This window comes from Anopheles ziemanni, chromosome 3 (genome assembly GCF_943734765.1).
Source record: "Anopheles ziemanni chromosome 3, idAnoZiCoDA_A2_x.2, whole genome shotgun sequence".
Taxonomy (NCBI): domain Eukaryota; kingdom Metazoa; phylum Arthropoda; class Insecta; order Diptera; family Culicidae; genus Anopheles; species Anopheles ziemanni.
In genome coordinates, this window is record NC_080706.1 from 49,408,579 (window position 1) to 49,430,635 (window position 22,057).

At 44.0% G+C, this 22,057-nt stretch overlaps 1 protein-coding gene across 1 annotated transcript in view; it reads left to right on the top strand.

Annotated features, from left to right (window-relative positions):
• The first annotated feature begins 18,521 nt into the window (after positions 1–18,521).
• Positions 18,522–22,057, top strand: part of LOC131284922 (furin-like protease 1, isoforms 1/1-X/2) — a 91,652-nt gene continuing 88,116 nt past the window's right edge. The window contains exon 1 of the mRNA XM_058313781.1: positions 18,522–19,334. Coding sequence (XP_058169764.1) covers positions 18,522–19,334 — 813 coding nt within the window. The remainder of the gene's footprint in view (positions 19,335–22,057) is intronic.

Here is a 22,057-nt window from a genome sequence, read left to right on the forward strand (position 1 = left end):
CGTATCTTTTTAAGTTCAAAGGTTATTCAGCGTTGCCCACAGCCGGAAATACTCCCTTAGTGAAACTTGCACTCGGTAGCCACAACATAAATATTTATTTTTGTTGTAGAAAAGTGAATACAACCTACAGAAAGAAATACTTTTCACTATCGGCGTTACTGTGAAAAAATGTGCTTTTGAAATTCTACCATTTCTGTTGTGTTCAGTTGGTGAACCTTAATCTAACTTCCTCTTTATGTTTAAGCCTGCTTGCACCATTCGCATGTCAGGATTGGATTATATGTAACTGCGATGTCGTGCCTGGATTACATTCGTGTCGTCGCCTTTCTAATGCTTGTCATCGCATGGGAAATTCTAGCGGACAACATTCGCTCACATTCGCTTTAATAAATGTTCCCTGGTTTTGCGCTCCGACTTGCGACTGCGTCTCTTATCCATTTCGAAATTTTGTAACTCGTTTCACGTTCAGGTTCTGTTTTGCTCAGCGGTTCGTGTAATGTACTGCACCGTTCCGAACTCGACGTTGAATTCAGCCAAAACTGCATTCGAAGCTTTTCCTTATTTAACCTTACAGTTCAGATGAAACGTTAATGTTGCTGAATGGTAGAATATTTCCATTGCTTTTTCCCATAAGTGGACTAGAAGAGTGTGATTGTTTCGACGCCTAAATGCTCTTCATTCCCGCTCGTTATCCGTTTCCCACGGCGTATGTTGTTTTCCCGGGCGTAGCTCGTAAAACTCAACGATCCTCCTCACGCCCGCACAACTGCTTCCCTTCCCTTTCCTTCCCTTACCCATTGGGTTGGCCGGCGATAATCGGAATGACTTCTCGGATCGTCGAACCAATTGCTAAGACTAGCGGCGTTTTTGTTGTCCTGTTTTATGAAGGATTTTGCAGCGCATTATGACTTAGACCGCATCTGCTGGAGTGCTAGAGTGTGTGTGTATATGGGTTCTGGTTCTCGACTTAGACTCGCATCGTTTTATCGCGAATTTTTATATCCTTCCGGTCCGCCGGAAGCAATCGGCTTCTTCTGGCTTCTGCTTTGGGTGTCCTTCGGCTGGTTTATGACAGCCGCTCGCGCGCCTTTGTGTGTGTACTTGCAGCATTTTTCCCATGTCTTTGAGGGCCATCGGCGGAATGAAGTACTCGTCTCGTAACGGATGACTCGTTTGTTCGCTGTTATCCGTTCGATACTGCCATGGCCCGACCGTATGGCATATTCGACAGCCATAAGCGTATTTCTATGAATATAAATGTTTCTAAATTGAATCGCAAATCGATATCTTTGCCGGCGGCAGGCTGGCGTTTTTATCCGGACTGGTTTTTATTTTTATTTGCCTGTAACGCAGTGTACGGCTTTAGTGTTCTTTTTTGTTCTTTTTTTTATATATATTCCGGAGAAAATTTCAACACTCCACGTTTTATGGTTGAAGATGAAATTACTTGCGAAATTACTGGCAATACTTAAACAGTTTATTTTTTATTTTAATCCTTTCATTATCATCAGATACTTACCAATCATGTATCTAACAAAATAGAAAATCAATTGAATATTTCATACTTTCCTTTATTATAACTAAATCTGAGTGTCTTTTGCTTAGCTGCTTCCGATGTAAAAGTTCAAGCGATGTTGTGCAGTACTTATAAAATATTCTCTTCATTTAAATAATCTGACTGCATCAATTTGAATGACACAAACGATACATGCGTAAATCAAAGTTCAAGTTGCTATTAATGGTGCATTGTAAGAGTAATTTCATTACCCACGAGGAAAGTGTTTATTCGAGCGTAAAGTATATTCCAGCTGCTTATGTTTACAAGACGACTCGACATTTCAAATAACGCCCGATTTTCGTTCGTAACGCATCAGGTGACGTATCGATGCTCCAGATCAAAGTGCCGCAACAACCCATCATTAGCGAATGGGGGAACCAAACCGACTCCCCCTCAGCAGCGGAGATAAACTACTCCAGCAAGCGTTCATTTTTCAGCCGGTTCCAGGGAATATCTATCACAGTTAACGTTCCAACAAATCTAAGTCAGCTGTCGGTGGCGGACTGGGATGTAACGTTACTTTGTCGAAGGTGTGACGCGGGTAACGGTAAGGGGTGGTGGAGTTGGAAAGCAACCAAAGTGTGGCGAAACGAGTGAAGGTAAAGAATCGACCACAACCCATCCGTTGCATTCTTTCTCCCCCTCTTCAGACACTATGATTAATCGCGAAAGAGTAAACGAAGACGCGTAACGCCGTCACTCCAGTCCAAGCCTCATTAATTCTATTTTCTCAACCCGGACAAAATGGTTGCTCAGTGGTGGATGTTAGCTATGCCCAGGCCGCCGCACTAGGTCGGCGAAGTCGAGGGTGGTGGAATCATCTTCAACGGTACAAGCCGCATCTCGATCGTTTGAAAACAGTCAACCACTCGAGGATTATTTTACCGCTGCTTGGCGTTTTTTTTTTCGCTTGAAGCGTTTCACATTTGCAGCCAGATGAAATATAGATTCCGCCCCGTTCGACGGAAACTTTTCCCAGCGGACGAAGTATAAACTGACCAATTCAATCCATTTTTGCCGTCACTGAGTGCGCTTGATTGAAAAACGATATTTTCCCGACCGGCTCTTGACGAAACAACGAGGAAGAAATGTTAAATGATACCAACTGCAGCATTGGCTCACAGCAGCATCTCCCCCTCTCCCCCCAATGCCTATCATCAACCGATCAAAATGCTGTCAACAACTATCGAGGTCATCTTGCAAATCTGTCCCAGCAGTGAGCCTCCTCACCGAATCGCTCTCCGGAGATGAATTTTCAATGAGACACGACGACGATCGATGCCCGGGCCTTGGAGCAGAGGATTCCCTAATCGGACAAATGGCGTTGGCAGTAGCAGTCCATTATTGTACCGAATGCTTCGGTTTGCTGGAAAAGTAATCCATTTTTCATGTTTAGATTTTCCATTCGGCAGGCAGTCGCTTCCGGTTTTGCTTCCTCGAATCGGTTACTTCGGCACGGTTTCGGTTTCGCTCCATCTCGCACCGTTCGATGGTGACTTCTCCATCGGAGGGGGGAAGGTGGAAAGCGAGGGACGGGCGAAAAAAATATGGCAAACCTCCCTTTAGGGCGATCCGGTTGCGCCCGGATACCAGAACAACCTCCCCCGGATCGTCGTCATCGGGAGGGATGAATAAGTAATCTCAAATTAATTTTTAATTGCTTCTCCATTTTCTACGATATTGCGCCGCGTTCGGTGGAAGGCCGCTGGGAGACAGTGAAGCTTTCGCTGCCGGATTATATCCGGGTTGGGAATTGAAACGACTCAACGGAGAGGGAAAAAAACCGCCGAAACCAAGCAGAAAGAGGAAAAAATCCTAGAGAGCCGCTTCCCGCTGGTGTTGCGACGAAGTGCAAACACTCTGTCGGTCCCATCAATTGGTTAAGAAAATATCGATTTCCATTTGCAGCTATTTAAGCGGACTTACGGGAGATTAAATTGTCGTCCACCGGGAGTAGGGAGGTCGTCCCGGTCGCTGGAGGAAAAAATTAAAAGAAGACGGACTGTCGTTCCACCGACGTGGACGAATTCACATTTGCGGATCTTCTTTCTTCCTTTTCTAAATATGGTTTTCGCTTGAGTTGCGGATCCAATGGAAATGGGTTTGATGCAATGAAATTTTATGGCCCGTCACAGATCTGTTTGGTTTTTACTTTCACTGTTTGGCTGTATTCTCACCGCTTTGAGTTTACTTTTCGTTGCTGTCGTCACCGTCGTCGCCGTCGCAGTTGGAGTCCTTTTTCCTCGCGAAAAGCTCACCCGAATCCGGTTGGAGAAGCACGTGCTTTCGCTTCCCTTTGCTTTGAAGGGTTCGCTTTGTCGTCGACGAGGCGGTGAGAATCCTTCGGCGTTCGTTTTTGACGGCTTACTAGGCGCTTTACCGATGATGAAGGTCGATGCTGTGCATGCCGCCCTTCATTCCTTGGGGCTCGGTTGGTGAGAACGACCCTTCAAGCTGGCCAAGGTCGAACGGGGGTGGTCCATAAGCTAAGCTTTCTGTCAGGTTTATCGCTGTCTACATGCTTCGGGAGGCCAACCCAAACGGTTGTTGGGGCACGTTTGGCTACAGTTAAACTCGAAAACGTTTTAAAAACATATTTTTATATCAAAGCAACATTTGGAAACGATTTTCTGTAGGAGTTTGTTTTGTTTGCGACATGTGTTTATACACGAATTGTTTTTAGTTTTTATGTAGTGTCTCACAGTTTTTGGACTATCTGTTTTATTTATATCTGAATGGTTGGCTGTATCCAGAGTAAAAGCTCTCTGAATCTCATCAGAATTGTAATACAGTTATCATCTCTGACTTAAATTAAATCACGTTTATTACCTTATAGTGTGTGGAGAACCCAATTGAATCATTTTTGCTCGCCGTTTCCATTACAGTCTTCTTGTAAGTAAATTTTCGATTTGGTTAAAATTAAATTGATTTATGTTTATTTAAAACAAAGAGAACTTCTAAAAACGAAAACGATATGCTCCGTATTTGAAAAAGGAAGCATAGAATCGCTCAGAAAACGGAGCACATGGCAATAAACTAAAGACGCTATAAAACGCATTCCTCCAAAGGGTATAAAGCCTTCTTGCGCGCATCGCAACAAAGCTGACCGATTCGGTCCTTTGCGCTGGTCAATAGAAACGTGCAAAAAAGGGCTCCGCTTTGGGTCGTTTTTCACAAACAGTGGGCAACACGATCCCCCTTTCGGTGCGTCCTGCATTGGGACAGCGAACGTGCCGACCATAGGAGATCAAACCGTTCGGGTGGCCCTTTGGTGTGGACTTTGTAAAGTTTTCCGCTCGAGAGGGCCGGTGATTTCGACCTGAACGACGGAATGCGACGAACCGTGGCGAACAGAGCCATCGTGGGTCGACTTTCATCTGCCCCTTCGAAGGCTTGTTGAGGGACTCACCGAATCCTGGCTGGTAGAGAGCCTAGCTTCCACCGTTGTTCGAATGAATGAATCTTCTGCCCGACCGAGGAGATCCTAGACCGTCCACCGGGGGGAAAAGCGGACAGTGACGAAGTTGTTTACGACCAAACCGGCCCCATGGATCTGACTGTTAATCCAATTAACGCAACGGCTTGAATAAAAAAAAACAGAGATGTTTGAAGATTTAGGCAGCAAGGATTTCTTGAACCGGGTAGCCGTTCCCCGTTTGCTACATTTTGCCAATTTTTCTCTGTTCACCGACGCTGTTATCGCGTGAGCAAAAGCCAATTACGTGATTGCGCGTGCCTACGTGGAAAATGGATTGGGAAGTTATTCTGCTACCCAGGACAGATCCCGTCGATGTTGTTCGCTCGTGTTGCGAAAGGTAAAAGGATAAAAAAGGGCATCTGGTCTGAATCGAATACTTTTTTCCGTAAGTAAGGACCGTTTTGAATGGGCACGTTTTGTGTATTTATAGGCATAGCTGCTTTGCTTTATGGATTATTTTATTGGTTTCTTTGGCTGTGATGTAGTCTTGCTTGCTTTACGATTTTTTCCCGTACAAGAACTATTTTTCTTAATCTTCTTCACTGAATAGCACAGGTTTGTTATCGACTTGTTAACGCCCAACAGCGTGGTGTATAGACGTTTCAAAAATTTGTTGAAGGGTTAATATAATAGCTGATATAATAAAGGATGCATGGGAGAAAGTTTTTCTTCATCACACACCTTACCGACCGTATCGCCTTCACGCCTCAGGACAGCTCAAGCTGGTGTGAAAATTCGATTAAAAACGGACAAAAACGGCCCTCAAATTACGGCACAGAGAGCGAGAGAGGGAGGGGGAGTTTCCAACCTGCGGCCGATTTTCGGTAAGCTCATTTTGGGGCGCAGGTTATGTAAATTTACATTAACCCACCGTCCGCGGGGCGGGGTGGTTATGGCGGGGTTGGGTGTGCGGCCTCGGTTGAGGTTCGGTGACCGAACCCCAGCTACGTTAAATGATGCGATCGTACGATAGCCATAGTAACGATTCGTTAATCGATGCGATGGGCAACATAACACCACAGCATAACGACTATAACCCCAAAGGTTCTCAAACCATCCGCGTCACACAGGAACAATCCGAAGGGGCGCTAGTGTGCTCCGCGCAACACACACATAAAAAGGAGGTTGGTTCATCTAGAACAAAAAGCGTTGATTGAAAAAGAAAACATGAAACGTATTTTTTTGCACTCATTGTCGTCTGCTTACGAATTGTTGTTGGTTGTGATGGTGAAAAATTGATTTCCTCTCATCTCAGTAGGCAAAACTCAAGTTCAGTACCACATACAAATTCAATCAGATGCTATATGAGGTAACCTCCGTATTAACTCTTCTTGGGTCTTGTTGTTATTTGACATCTTCAAACAAAAACAAACTTGCTTTCCTCTCGTAAAGTGATCGTAAAAATCCATGCTAAAGTAAAAAAGTTTAAGTGAAAAATACACAGTTCAGAGTGAGTTTCGTGAAAGTTAAAGCGTTTTACATATCGAAGGTGATGTGGGTTGTTTGAATAACCTACATGAAAGGTAAGAGGTGAAGAGGTTTCATCTTTGTTTACATTACAGATAACATTGCACATCAGGCACTGAATCCGCAGCGAAACTACTAGCAATTAAACCGGTGTTCGTTAAGGTAAGTTTAGATAAACATTTAACTGTAAATCGTTCTTGTGCGTTGGTTTTTAAACCTCATGAAGTGATTCGTTTAGTGTTTGTTTGTAGGCGGTGACAACAGGGATTTATGTTTGTACATTGGAAGTTCAATTGAATGTGTTTTTGTACACTAGTTTACACACAGAACGTTTGTTTGCACAGAAAACGTTTGTGGCAATATAAGGACAATTAGAATCTATGAACAATGCATATGCTGATCTGTTATTTATAGATGGTGCTAGATCAACATATCAGATAAGAATCAGATTGTTTATTTTTAGCATAGGTATGATTAAGTTTTTAAAATAGTTTTTTTCAAAACGATTTTAATTGGATTTTAACCACGTAAAGGAGCCTTTGCTTCTGAAAACTGGCATGGAAACTAGGAACTCTTAGCAACCTTTGTGGAAAAGATTATGTAACAAAATATAATTATGTTTGCAAGTACGTCAAATTAGTTGAATTCTATCTTTTGTTTAATATGTTGATTAACTATATCATAATAACAGCATTTTTCATACTTCCCAGGTGATAAATGGATGAGACCACTAACAAGGTTAACCAATGCCAGGAATATCAACAATTATTGAGCAGAACCAATTGTGACGGTATGCATGTAATTAAATTATGATAATTTGTTTTTTTAATAATCTGACTTATGGTTTCCCGACTAAAAAAACTTCAGGACACAAGAATGCTGACGATGTGGAAAAGTTTCAATGAAAATGAACGAAATTAATATATTTATTTCCTTTCTTACGGCAAGGACCATCATCCGCAGAATGGATCATTTTCTTGTGACGGAAATATCTGGAAGACAGACTTACGAACTGACTCAACAAAAAGTATGTGCATGCTCCCTCTCACTTCGTTTGTTCAATTTCATTTTAATTTTTTATTGAATTCATTTTCAGAAAGTACCAGAGTGTGAATCAAGGAATATTTTTCAAACGAAAAACACCCATTCGTTAAGGAGTTCATGGACGTTTCAAACAAGATTTCCCGTAGCATCTTTGCTGTACAACTAGGACATAAGCAGCATCGAGTATCGCCAAGAACGGTTCCCCTTCGCAACTGTTCTTAATTTTTCACATCCGATCCTGAGCTGAGCGAGCGTGTTCTTTGATCGATTGGAATAACTTACAAAGCACTCCGTAAGAGTGATATCCGTCAGACGAAGCCAAACATTTTGATGAAGCTTAATTGTTTTAATGTAGGTTGAATTCATTACAAAAAGCTTTATCAATCATTTCATTATGAAATACAGATATTCTTTTGATTATTTTCAGCAGATGATTGGTGGAATCAATTGCAGGAATAATAATAATTGCTGTGCAGAACCGGCTATTAATGTAAGTAAGCAATTTAATTCAAATTGAAACTGTTTAAATAATTCAGTTTCGGTTTTACTGGCTCTTCAAACATGTGAGAGTTAAAGGGGATACGTATTCTTCCAAAAATATTCAAATTTTGTAAATGTTTGTATATAATAATATAATTTTAAAAATGGGCAGGAAAATAAAAATAATTTCAAAAATAAAACGGCAAATTTGAATTTTCAATTTTTAAACCGAAAAAACCGTTTACATTTAGCCCCTACATGTAGGCAACCGCCAGGTCGAAACGTTACGAGAGCGTACATTAAGGCGTTTGTATCTCTTCTAATAGACGCTAAATGTACGCTCTCATTTTGTATGTTAATGTACGCGATTTGTCGCACGACGCATGAATTAATGCAGCTGGGGAAAGGAAGGAAAACTTTGTATCGCACCTTCGACTGTGGGGTTACGCGAGCGCGAGGCGACAATGTCAAATGTTGCGTGTCACTTTCCCATGCGCACGTCGGGCATGCAACACAACAGGTTGCCGCCGCGGTTGAAAGCCGCTTTTCACGCCCGCCAGCGCAGCCCTGGTGGTCGGTGTAGGTGTGGTGTGGAGGCGGCTTGTTTGTGTGTATGTTTATTTTAAAGTTATTAAAACGGTCACGCCGCGCTGGGTGTGGCGTTTTCCCGCTTTGTTTGCTTGCCATGTGGAAGGTGGGCTTGATGGTTTTTTTTTTAATTCTTCCAACCCCTTTTTGTGGTAGCAAACTTATTGAGGAATTTCAAAGTTTGCTTAAGTGGACCGAAAACGAACCCCCCAAATAACCCTTTTCACGGCGCCAGAAGATGACCCTTTGGTAATAGCCCTTTGAGGCGTAATGCATGAACATATTTTACCGTTTTAAAGCATGCTTATACCTTACACCAATATCGCTAAAATATGTTCTTGCTTGCTTATTTGGATTCTAATATATATAGAAACCAAGGGAAAGTTTTTAGATTTCGTATTTCTTAAAAGCTAACAAAAAGTAAGAAATATTCCAAAAATATGTGCTGAAATTATGTACTAATGAAATTATTACTTTCCCAAGTGATAATGTGTGGCTAGTTACCGTATCTCTACACATCTTGGATTGGTCCATTTTGAAATATAAATTAAGTGATTTTATAATTTAAGATTCATAAATGTTTTGGATTTGTCACGGAAATTAAACTTGAGCAACCCAAGAAGCAATGCATTTGAAATGTATTGTTGTTTATGATTGGATCAGTGCGTTCAATGTTTTGTACTTTAACTTCTTTTTCGGATCCATTTCTTGTCTTATAATTTATCATAATTAGAACAAAAAGTATTATCATATTATTTTTGACGTGTTTTTGACATATGTACCTAATTTTGGTTTTGATTTTGAGTCGATTGAGAACATCCAAAAACTTCTTTAATTTTCAGCAAGCGGATTTTGATATAAACTATGAGCATGCGATACTAACATGGCTAATGCTACTTAGGAACTCTGCCATATCTAGTTATAAGGCAATTACCGCTTTTGTAGGAATAACTTCAAGCAGAAATAAACTAGTGATGCTATGTCGCCGGTCGTTGGTTCGGTCCATCAGAGCAGAATATGGTCGCACATGAAGTGTTGCCTTGCGATTGCACAGCTTTATCACAAACGCACCGGTTACCGAGAACTCCCAAGTTCAGATTGCGATAGAAAAGTTTTCCCAAAGTGTGTTCATTCCCGAGCAGAGAGTCGGCTGCAGCGTAATTCGTGCCACCTGATGTCATGGTTCGCCCCGAGACTAACCGGGGCAATATCTCCCAGCATGTACCGTTCTGCCAAACATCTCAATGCCAGTGGCGTTAAGAGATTGGATTTTTCCATGTGTCATATTAGAAGCTCACGAGTCTCGGGGCGACAAAGACCACGCAGCAAAAATAGCAAAAAATTACAAATACCTTCTTGACATTAGCATGGTCTTGACAAGCACGCAGCGTGCAGTTTTTGATGTCCAATCCTTCCCTCCCTCCCCCTCTTCACTATCCGGTATCTCGGATAGGGTTGGAAAAACGGTCCGGCCAGTTTGACACGTTGGCTAAAGGTTGCACGAAAGATACATCCAGAGCGTGAACCGGCCGGAACGCAGTTGTATAGCATACTAAACAGACCGGCCACCGCGACCCTCGCCCCACGGGATCCTGCACCTACATGATGACGACGTGCCCCAAAGGTCACGGGTCAACGAAGGTAGTGGAGAAAGGAAATTGTGAGATACACGGGAATGTTGAAGGAATGGAGTTGGACAAGCTACACGCTTCGACGCCATAGCTCCGTAGCCAAGGATCGCACTGGATATGTGTTCCTGTTGCCAAATTTCTGGCCAACTCTCCTCCGATGATCGCGCAGCGTCGAAGCGAGCTTACATGTGTGTAGCTTTGACTCTTTTTTTCTGATTTGTATCCCCGGTAGAGGACTACAGGAGGACGAATGGATGGGTGCGGTGGTCAGTATCAAAGATTGCTTGTCCAATTTCGATGCTGGTTCCTCGAAAGGTCGTTTGCCAAAATGGATGGAGGGAGAAAAACACGTGAAGCGCCCGGACAGGACCTGAAGAAGATAAAGCAGGGCACGTTCCACTATGTCAACTCATCAGCTGGGACGTGTAAGATTGTTTGTGTACCTTTGCCGGCTGGTGCGTCGCACCGTAAGAGAAAGCAGGAGTGGAATGGACCACGCCACTGCACTGAAAGTGATGGTGGAGCTCGTGACACTTTCTGCAATCAGCTTCGTTAGATGCGGAAGTGCGAAAAAGTTCACCATGTGTCTTCCGCTAGGGGGCAAAGGTCCGGGGAGATTTGAAAAATGGAAAACTCAGATGAGCCAAGACGAAGCGTAACGTAATTTAAATATTTTTTACCCTTAATCCTAAACGTGCACTGCATCGAAACGATATCGTTCGCAACCTTACTTCTTCGCTGCTGAAGAAGGTTAGCAAAGATTAGTGGGCCAGTGCATAAATAGCCCCCCTTTCGTGTTCTCTGTCCTCCTCGTCTGCTAGGACCATTTTTTTCTATTTTATGCTTCCTTCAACCAAAAAGACGACCTTTAGTTGGTACGATGCAGGGAATAAATTAAAGGGTCACGAATAGTGTTGTGGTATGTAGCTCTTTTCAGTGAGCAGAGCTGACCCACTGAATGAATCTTTGATAAGAATCAATGAATGTGAATTTTCATGTTACAGATTCATTAGTCACCAAGAATTCTTGAATCTCCAAGATTCACGAATTTCTAAGATTCATGAAAATACAAGATTTATTAAAGGAGGAATAAGGAATAAGGAGGAATAAGAGAATGAGAAGGCATGTTTATTGACTAGCGTTTGTGTGGGAGACTCGCATACGAAGTATGCCACGATGTATAATACACCGGTCGTAGAACAGTCTCAAGTGCAAACGCTAGTAAAAAACGTGCCTTCTCATTTTCAAACTAGCCAAGCCGTCTTTCGTGAATCTTGGTGTTTTATTACTCTTCGAGATTCGTGAAGATTTGTGAATCTCGGAGATTTGTTAATTTTGGAGAAACATGAATCCCACGAATCGGATTCAAGATTAGATTCGTGGATCAAAACGAATCAACACTAATCACAGCTAATTAATGACCCACCAGCACACCTGGGTTTAGTGTGCCACCTGAGCAATTAGCTCAGCCAAATTTTTTGCTTCGAGTCGGTTGCTCATTGCTTAGTTAGGTAAGTAGAGTGAGCGAGGTGGCTCTACTATCCATTACTAATTGTGGTAAGTGGCTTTTTTAGTGAGCAGAGTGGAGCCACTGCACACAATTAGGTGAAAAAAGTGAGCTACCTAGCTCAGTAATGTGCTAAGTGGACCTAGTAGAGAAAACACAGTACGTCAAGCAAAACTGAGTTTGTGGATTCACCTATTGAACTAAGTTAACAGAGACACCAGTACAATTGAGTGTACTAAGTCACCAGAACAACTGAGTTCGCCGAGTCACCATCACAACTACATTTCCCGAGCCACCAGCACCACAGAGTTTGCTGAGCCATCAAGTCAGAGGTGGTGAGCCTCCTGAGTAGGTGTGCATTTGGAGCCATCAGTTTGCTTCAGATCTCGTTCGATGCAACACTGAGCTACCAAATTCTCTTTTCAACTAGTTTCAAATACTCACTACCCAACACTAGTCACGAACGATATGGATTGGACCGGGGAGGTGCGTAAAAATTTCCCTTGGGTCAACGCGGGACAATCGTTTCCTTCCCTCTCGTTGATGTGCATGTTAGCATAAATTGCAAATTCAGTGCAAATGCTAGCATACCATTGGTATGAACATCTTTTTGTGTTCGTTCCAAACCTCCTGAACTCACCATTCGAAAGAGTTAGTTGTAGGCCGAACGTAACGTTCGATGATGGCGTCGATTTTGCACGCACTTTTTTCGCTCAACCACCCACTTCCCTCGGGAGGACCATTTCATAATTTTCACCATTTTCATTCTCCTGTTTCCGTTTTTGGTGGCTGGATTCGAAATTAAAGGAGAAATTCTGGGACTACCTGGCACGACTTCAATGGAAACGAATTTGATTCCGCGGTTCCGTGTGTTTGTCTGTTCGGTGTTCATGTGTGTATCTGACGGTCGTTTTGGCGTAAACGGGTCGTAAGATAATGCGGCGAGAGAGACGCATTAGCTATGATGAAGTGATCGCGGGCGAAAGCAGCCGGGGTTGAATTTCATGAATTTTGTAATGTTCCGCACAACATCTTCACCGTCGCGACGCTGAGCTGGCGAAGGAATGTGCGACTCGTGGAAAACTCAATCCACCAGACAAAACCCGGTTAGGCGAAGAACGGCGAAAGAATAACAATGCATGCAAAGCGTACGATTTGCAAACCGCGGTATTCGAAGACGAAAAGAAGAGGTTATGGTCTTATGTGTATCTTTGCTCGACGCGCCTCGTTTGCATATTGATGGGTCGATTTTCCTTTTGCGGTTACCAGATGCGAATTTCGACGCTCAGGTGTTGCGATCCTTCGTTTGAAGATTTTTTTTTCGTTTCACTTTCTTCAGCGCATTGCATATTTACATTCGGGCGCTCGCGATCAAACGTATTGTTTCACTAGGAGTTGGATCTGCTCGTTCGTGTTAGTTTATCAAACATGTCCGCCGTTGGTTGGTTGATGATGTGAAATAAACGCGTTTTATCATGAATGAGAAAATCCCCATTCGCGATACTCACTTCTGTGGTTTTTGTTTTTACTTGGTTTATCCCAGTTCGTTAAATTTGCAATATACGTTAATAAACATTTTTGGTGGTTTCGATTGACCTCATTGACCAATCGATTTTGCTTGGAAATAAACAAACACAACGCAGCAAGTGAGGGCCTACTTGATGACAACCAACGGTCGCTGTTGCGATAACTTATTGTTTACTCTGGTCAAAGTCCAGGGTAAACTTTCAAATCTTTGACATTTGTCAGCTGGCGGTTTATGTGGTTGCCGTCCGTTAGCAATTAGTCTGCGAAGCTCCTGCTTTCCCTTCTGTGTCACGAATCCCCGGAAGTATGTATTATTATGCTCAGTTTACACGAGGCGCAAAAGATTGAAAATACACGCGAAAATACCCGTTTTGCGGTCACTTTTTTTCGTTTCTTGTGCACTTCACTATTCGTGAGCCGGTCTAAATGAAAGCGCATTCAATGTTGATTTGAGTGTTTAACTATAAAAAACACAACAGAGAGGTAATCTGTTCATCGAAATCTCATCAAAAAACATTGTACATCACCAAAAACAACTATTTGCCATCCGCTCGCATTCTATACTAGGTGCGCACATTTTTGCAAATCTATTTTTCACTCGCTGACCGAAAAACAAATTTGTGCACATTTTGACAGTTGTCTGACAAACTTTGGTTGCTTTGCGCTTCATGTAAACTAAGCGTTATATTTAAAGACAAATGAAACAAACAAATGACCATGATAAGTTGAAGTAAAAATCTATCCCCCTCAGATAGGCCACCTGTGCCAATGTATAAAACGTTCGTTGGGTCGTTCGGAGGAAGGTGGAAAGTTGAGCATTAATATTGACATAATAACGTCACGGTTATTAAGAAGAAAAGACAAAGGCAGCTCTCCTTGGGAAGGGATGCGAGAATCGAGCATCCGACACGTGCGGTCCGGGAAGGTTCAATATTTAAATTGTGAAAGCCAACTCAAAACCAGGACCGTCCACACGTGCTAGCATGCTTTTCCTTGGGTTGCGGCACACGCTGGTGGAAAACACTTACGCTAATAGGAAACGGTCGATGGTGGTTGCTCGAACTCCTACATAGTTTGAGCACACACACACACACACACACAACCGATGGAGGAGGAGGAGGAGGAGCGAGGGTTGACAGCCATTTGAAAATTGATTTTTAAATTCAATACAGCTTAACAATCTGCAAATGCATGATGGGCAACATTGTTTTCATACACATCATACCATCACCACCACTACCCACCATCCGCGATCTCATTCCCCAACGAAGGGTGGTGTTTGTTGGTGGTGCTGATGTTGTTGTGTTTGTTTGCTTTTGATGCGCATCGGCGCAAGTAAGCAGAAATTAATTATTTGTTTGGTTTTATCGACCGTTTGCTCGAATGGAACAGACGAAAATTTCATTAGCGCATGGAAATAAACAAAACACGGTCCGCGGGCGCTTTCGGGAACATGACAACCGTTGCATTTGGCAAACGGATGTTACAGCATCACTTTACATAACACAAATTGGTGTTTACTTCCGGATTAAATTTGGTTACCGTGAAATATCGCCTTGGGCTGTTGGTGTCTGCTTTGACATCTTGTTCGAAATAGGGAAACAAAGCAGGATATATTGTATCACAATAATGATTTTGATTCGATTCATGTTCGCATTGATACATTTTATTTTCTTTTATGTATTACATGTTTTACAGATTAGCAGAACTTATTTTAATCAATTTCAAACTAAAAAAGTAAAGAATGATTGTTGAGGTGTTAAATGCAACAATTTATTTTATGCAGGAAAGTGTTATCCTTTGCTGTTCATCAAGCAGATAAGTCTTAATTTAAAATCCTTCTTATTTACTATTTACAACTTTATTGCCTTCACAGCTTGTTCAAATAGTTTGCTGAAAAAGTAACTTGATACTCTTGTTTGATTTGTATCAATTATCGAATCAAATTAAAATTGTTTATCTAGATGGATTTCGGCTGTTTGCGAAGTTGAAACAAGTTAATTACATTTAGTCTGAATGCTCCCTTTGGTAGGGAAACCCAACCCATCTCAACCGCCCGGCCAATGTTGTGCCTTTCGATCGAAAGAATCATTTTCTCTCTTTTGTTGAGTAGAAATCAATTCCGAAGTGGTCTCGAATTCCGCGGCTCGCCACGATCAAGTGCTGTTCTGGTGTACCATCAACTGCGTGTTCCCGTTTAGCTCGGTCACCCGCGGTCATTTTACAGACACAATCAACGGTGGTTATGCAGGGAAGCCACCCTTTGCTCGATGCTGAAAATTCACTTTAAAATTAAGGTCAACTGGATTAGCAGTGCACGCGCGATGTGTGCTCGTCAGCATTCGAGCAAGGGTTTGATGGTTCAGGCTGGCCACTTAACACCGTTTAGACCGAGATTTCCACGCTCACTAATGGGCGGTGATTTGTTTTGTTTTTCCTACCGCTCGGGTAAAAGGCTCTTGTGTAGATAAAATGATATCAGTATCAATTTGAACAGGCACGCACACCATCCAGAGGCTCAACGTTGGTCGCGGCAATGGAGGGAGAGAGAGTGATGGAGCACACGCCTAACATCATTTGGATCGTGTGTTGGAATGCTATATTTACATTTCATCGAATTGATTGGAAGATTGTGGCAAACGTGTCCAGCACGCGATGGAAACGCAAAACCCCACTTCCCAAACCTTATCGCCCGGGAAATGCTGACGTGCGAAACTCGTCGCTAATCCCACCGTGTTCGGATGGCGATGGAAAGGAATGACCGGAATGGCGTTCGCTAATTAGTTTTTCCTCGCTAATCTCTAACAACAGCGCGGTGTGTGCGGTATTTCAATTTGAACCCCCTTCCCGGAAGAAAGGACACCACAGGCGAAAGGCTCTATCTAGTCAATCAACGTCACAGGAGCTGGCATATAGGGGAGCAGCACCACCAACCAGCGGCCCCCTAATGTGTCATAAATAATAATCCCGACTGATTTCGGGGCCCGAACTTTTCCAATATTCATTAATAAACTTCTGCGCTCGGTGTGAGTGCAAGCGTGTGTGTGTGTGTGTATACTGCCCGTTCTTAGGTGGCCGTTTGATGTTAAGTCCGGAGCCGAAAGCACGAATGGAATGCAACACCGTTTCCGGTTGTATTTTGGTTGGCGGGTGGATAAGGGAAATGAAATTACCCCGGCATAAAAACGGCCAAGGGGGATGAAGTTTGTGAGGTGAGGGAGGTGGGAGGGTGGATTAATGTGTATGTGAGCAATACCCTGTGCTCCCGGCGGTATTTGAAATGCTCGGTGCAAATGAGCTGACGAAAAGTTTGCCATTTGTTTGCAGCTGCAGTACAAACTTCCGGTAGTGCCAGGGTTCGGGAGTTGGCTTGGTGATGTTAGCTACCGAGTTCCTACCTTCCGGGTGTAATATATTACATTCCAATACAACCGTTGTAAACAGGTGCTCGAGAGGGTTTATCTTCGAGGGTATATGTCGAAGTGGAAACGGTACGGTTAGTTCGTTGGCTTCTGAGAGCTTTTCATCATCGTTTGTGGTTAAATAAGCTCGTTATGATACATTTCTTTGACGTTACGATAGTAGATCATTTCGGTATAACTAAACTTTTTAACATGCCAGGCCACACTGAGCCGTAGCTCTATGGGAAACCATAATTAATCTACACCCAGACACTCACACTGAAATACTCGCTGCGAAAAAGTTTCATGGTTTTAATATGTTTTCTTATTTCTCTTTTTCTCGTTTTAGATCGGACTGGGTTTTATCAGCATCATCATCCGTTCGGAATTACTCTATTGGCTGTTTGATGATTGTGATAAACGAAGAACTACTAGTAGAGGAACTTTGACTCACCAGTAGATTATGCAGTGGTTAATTCAGTTAAACCAGCTCGAGGACCGTTACCGAAGCTACCGGAGGACGATGAATGTTGCTCTAGTGTGCGGTTGAGCAAGAGTTATCTTGTTAGGTTTTGTGCAAGAGTGTTGGACCATCCGTAGAAGAGTCTGATTACGTTCCGCAGTAGGCTACGGTTATGATATAGTTATTGCTAGTTTGTTCCTAGTTTATAGCAGTTAAGTACAATTTTGTTTTTTATTTCTCTAAAACAGAACATCCAGCAACAACGTACATCGTATAAACGGACCGATTGCGTACCTGGTGGCTACCTTGTTTAGCGGAACGACAACGTGCAACAGCCGCAAGAAACGGAGAACGGTGTTTGTAGACAGTTACCCGTTTATCATTCAACATCACCCATCATCGCCCAGACGAAGCAACTAGTAGCTGTAAATCTCGAGCCTCGTTTTTCGTCCTTACAACAACCACCGGCGAGTTTGAAGTGAACCCTTCCGTCGATGGGTGCCGAAAATCTACCCACACTCCATCGGGCACGGTTTTAATTGATTGATTAAGAAAGGATAAGGATCGGTTGGCGAGTAAAACGAGAAGGTCGTCGCTAAGGCGGCGTAAATTGGTGGATCAGCGCCGCGAAGAGAACCTGAAGACTGAGGGGCAGTAGTATAAATTTCACCTCAAACATAAGGAGCGCCGGCAGAGTTGGTGGGCAAGCAACCAACTGGCCTACGCGGTGCTTGCGAAGGCAAAAGAGGACAAAGCGGTGGAGCTTAAACTGGAGGCCAAGATCTACACGCTAAATGCTGGCAAATACAGCAGCTGCCTGTTCTGCTCTTGAAAACGAGCGGCTCGCACCAACGAACGAAGGTCGTCCGTCAAGGCGGTGAAATTAATAATAATTATATTTTAATTAAATCATCTTGATTATCCTCGCGAGAAAGAACAGCAGCTTGAACGAGGCCTTGAGAGCGATTTCTTGGAACAAGTGGACGCTGATTTGCACGCGAAAGCAGCCGGTGAATTTCACCTGAAAAAGCTTGTGCCGAAATACGGACTCTTGCGGTGCTGCACGAGAACATCCGACGAACGATGAACTTTGACTGAATACGTACGTGCCAGAAAACCAGTGTAATATCCAAAAAACCCTGCGACGCAGGAGTGTGCAGGACTGAGCTTGACATCTCGTCCAACCCGAAGGTCGCGCCACTCTACTGATGCCGTGCGAAGGAGTGCGCAGCGCGTATCCCGTTTGTTTTGTTGGCGTGTTATCCCTTCGTTCCGGTGGCAGTTGCGTTCGGGATCCGATCCCCGCCCGAGCAGCAGCAGCCTGCCAGTGTGAGTTGTCCGCGAGTGCCGAGGTGTAGAGCGCTGCTCCGCCCCAGAATGACTGCAGCGGGCGCGAGCCAACAGTGCGAGCACAAAGTGACCGGTAGGAACGGTGGCAGCCGTAGTAGGAATCCCTCGGCGCACCATTCCACCACGTTGTCGTCGTCGTCCCGATGGTCCGAAGCAGAGGCGCACAGTCGACGGGTCGACATTCCTGGCGATAGTAGCATCAGAGTCGCTGCCGGCGGATATCCGATGCTGGATGGAGTGGACTCTCAATTCCCGGTGCAGCTGCACGAACCGCGGGGGTCCTCCCTTGACGCATCGAATTTTTCCGTGCTTAAGTATGGACCGCGTTCACCGGAACGCAGTCACGGTGGCAGTAGTAGTGACGGCGAGTGCTCCAGTGCCCACACGCCGACGCCACGACGACGGAGGAGGCACCGGAGGAATGGCCAGGCAGCGCCACCGAACCACTCGCACCTCCACCACCACTATCACTATCACCGAGCCGGTCCGTGGAGTCGCCTCTTCCAGCTTCAATTAGTGCTAGCGTTAACGGTAGTTTTAGTATTTAGCGGTATCGATTCCGCGGTTCACTGTGATGAAAATGTAACGATCGGTGCAAGTGCCAGCCAACAGCAGCGGGGGCTGCTCGGTAGCCTGCTTCATTCTTCCACGGCGGGCGGCGGCGGCGTCGTTGTCCCCGCCGAGGCGCTCAACAGTGTCAACGAGCGGCAGGAGGACGGCGGCGAGCTGGACGGGGCGCGCCACTTCACGCACCACTGGGCCGTGCACATACCGGACGGCGAGCAGGCCGGGCTGGCCGAACGGGTGGCGGCCGAACACGGGTTCATCAATCGTGGAAAGGTAGGTAGATAGGGCGAACCCTTTCCCGTGAGCGCCAGATCGCCGTTTTTGATACCATTGAACTTCGCAAAACACCCCCCACAAAGCGAACGCAAACCTTTACCTCGAGTGTCGGATGGGTCTTATTTTTTTGGGATCAATCGACGAGGGATAAGATCCACTTCCGCGCTCCTATTGTGTGTTTTATGAATGGCTTTGGCTTATCTGCGGTTTGTGGAGTTGGATAAGTGCTCCCCACGGTGCATGATATAATGCCATTTCCTTATGTCCAAACGAAATAGATGGTTGCAGAAGTATACACACTACATTTGGGTTGCGTTGCGATTGGCTTTTTCTTTCCCTTTTCACCATTTTATCGGCATATCAATATCAGGGCAGCTATAATTTATGTTCAACCGAAATCGTAAACATAGCTACACTCCATAACAATCTGAGCTCGTGGGAAATTTGGTTGTAGTCTTAGTTTGTACGCATAATTTATGTTAAAACAAATCGAAAAATAGCACATATTTATATAGTCCATAACAACGTACAACCGTTGGCACTAAATTTTATCTCGAAAGCAGCAGAAAACAACACCCTAAAGTGTTGCAATAACTCATCAGCTTCTGTCCCTAACACATCTGACTTTGTCTCCAACTGATCAGGTTTTGTCTCTTGCCGAAAACATGAAAGTAAAAAGGGCAATTGTGGTTTTCCGAGTTATTTACGCTGTACAAACCAAAGACGTGTTTGCTTTAAAATTAACTTCCACCTATTTCACCTCTATACTATAAACTTTAATATACCTATATCTACCTCCGTGTTTTCCGATATAAACTTATTTTCATAGCGGCTAAATGTTACTTGTTTTTTTGTTCACACAAACGCTACCGTTTATTGGTCAGTACCAAACTTTTGATTTAGTAATAATTTCGCATCATTTCATTTTTGTAGGCAGCTTTACAAAATAGTCAGAATAATAGTACAAAAAATAGTATAAACAAAACTCTTCGTATTAAGAATCATTCTAAATAACCAAATTTTTAGTTGAAGACAATGGAAATCAAGAGACAAAACCAGATGAACACGAGACAAAAACTGATGAGTTAGAAACAGAACCTGATGAGCTATTACAGTCATGCGTGGGTTTGAGGCAAAGATCAGTGACAGCGACTCTAATTTTTGTTATGTTTTCGTGCCTTTGAATCGAGTTATAGCACCTGTACGCAGATATACAAGGTTTCTTTTAAATTGGTGTGAAATTAGTTCGTTTCGATGGATTACATAGCTGTTAGTTTTAATCCTGATGTGATGTGATTAACAAGCATGCTAATGGAAATGTGGCACTCGTCGGTAAATTGTTCGCTGGATTTACACCGTCGCTTATTAATGGGCAAGCTGTATAAAACCATCGGACGGTTTGAGCCAGCTTATAGGGCATTAAAAGGGTAAAGTTTTCTGTTCAAATACCATCACGTTCTTCAACCATAGGCGCCACCGCTTAACTACTCCACCCGGGGCCTCGTTAATAATGTTTCCGGTGTGTGTGTGTGTGCGGACGAAAGGAGTTTACTTTAACAAAACACACCGTTTATCGGCTTATTCAACGGCCACCACACTCACATCCACTCCCGCCACCGGTACCGTGGTGTGTTTGGTGGCTGGTGGGCTGGGGTTAAATTTGCACCAATGTTACGAACCATCCACACAGCACCCACCTATATGTATGCTGCATCTAGCTCAGTTCCGGGTTTTCCAAAAAACGTCATAATAAAAACAAAACCAGCCATGCGAGATGGGCCGCGGAACAGAGCGGATTAGAATCCAACACCGCCCCGACGTTCACGGACACAAAGTGTGCTTCCCCTGCTTCGGTTATAATAGCGGAGGGGGGGAATGGGCGCACATCCGAAGGGCGCTACCGCAGAGCACGGTATAATTATTATCCTCCGGTGGAAAATAAATCCTTTTGCCATTCATGAACCACTCCGGCTACGTTCCGGGAAAACTGAACGGGGGTTGGTTGGTTGGTTGGGTGGAGGAAGCGAATCCTAGCGTCCGGTTATGAACATTGTGGTGGTCTGTTCCCTACCGTTCGTCCTATACTCTTCCTTTCTTTTATCTCCTCCCCGACCGACCGACCCATCATTACGACGTGAACCGTGCATAAAGCTTTCCGGGGCTTCCGGCCGGGTCTCTCCGACAGGACACAAACTGCTGCTGCGAACCGATTCTCGAAAGCGATAGATCCCTTCACGTCCCCCCTTTTCGTACCCTCCCCTTCGGTACCACCTTTTCCCGCCGCGTGGTGGGTGCGCCTTTGTCACAAACTCGCGGGCGAGCGTGCAATTGACGGGTGCCATTCAACCAGCGCCTCCCATTTTCAGGGTCGAAGTTTATTGTAGTAATTGTAATAACTTCATGCAATCGCAGGAAATGGAGACAGGGTGAGGTTTTTCGATGGAGAATGAACGGAAAAAGGGGTTTCACTGCCGGTGGAGCGACGTCGTGTTGTTGTTCGTAATACGGGGTCTTCAGCCAATCCTTGACCAGAAGAAGGACGACCATCGTTGTGGTACGGAATAAGAGCGGATATCATTTTGGTTTGAAACATTCCTACCACACTCGTACCCAATTAGATCCATTAGATGACGTTAATTACACATCAAGGGCTCGGATCCCAAGCAAAAGGTCACATTGTACACCTTATATAAAATTCTGTTGAAGTTTTGAAATTTGTA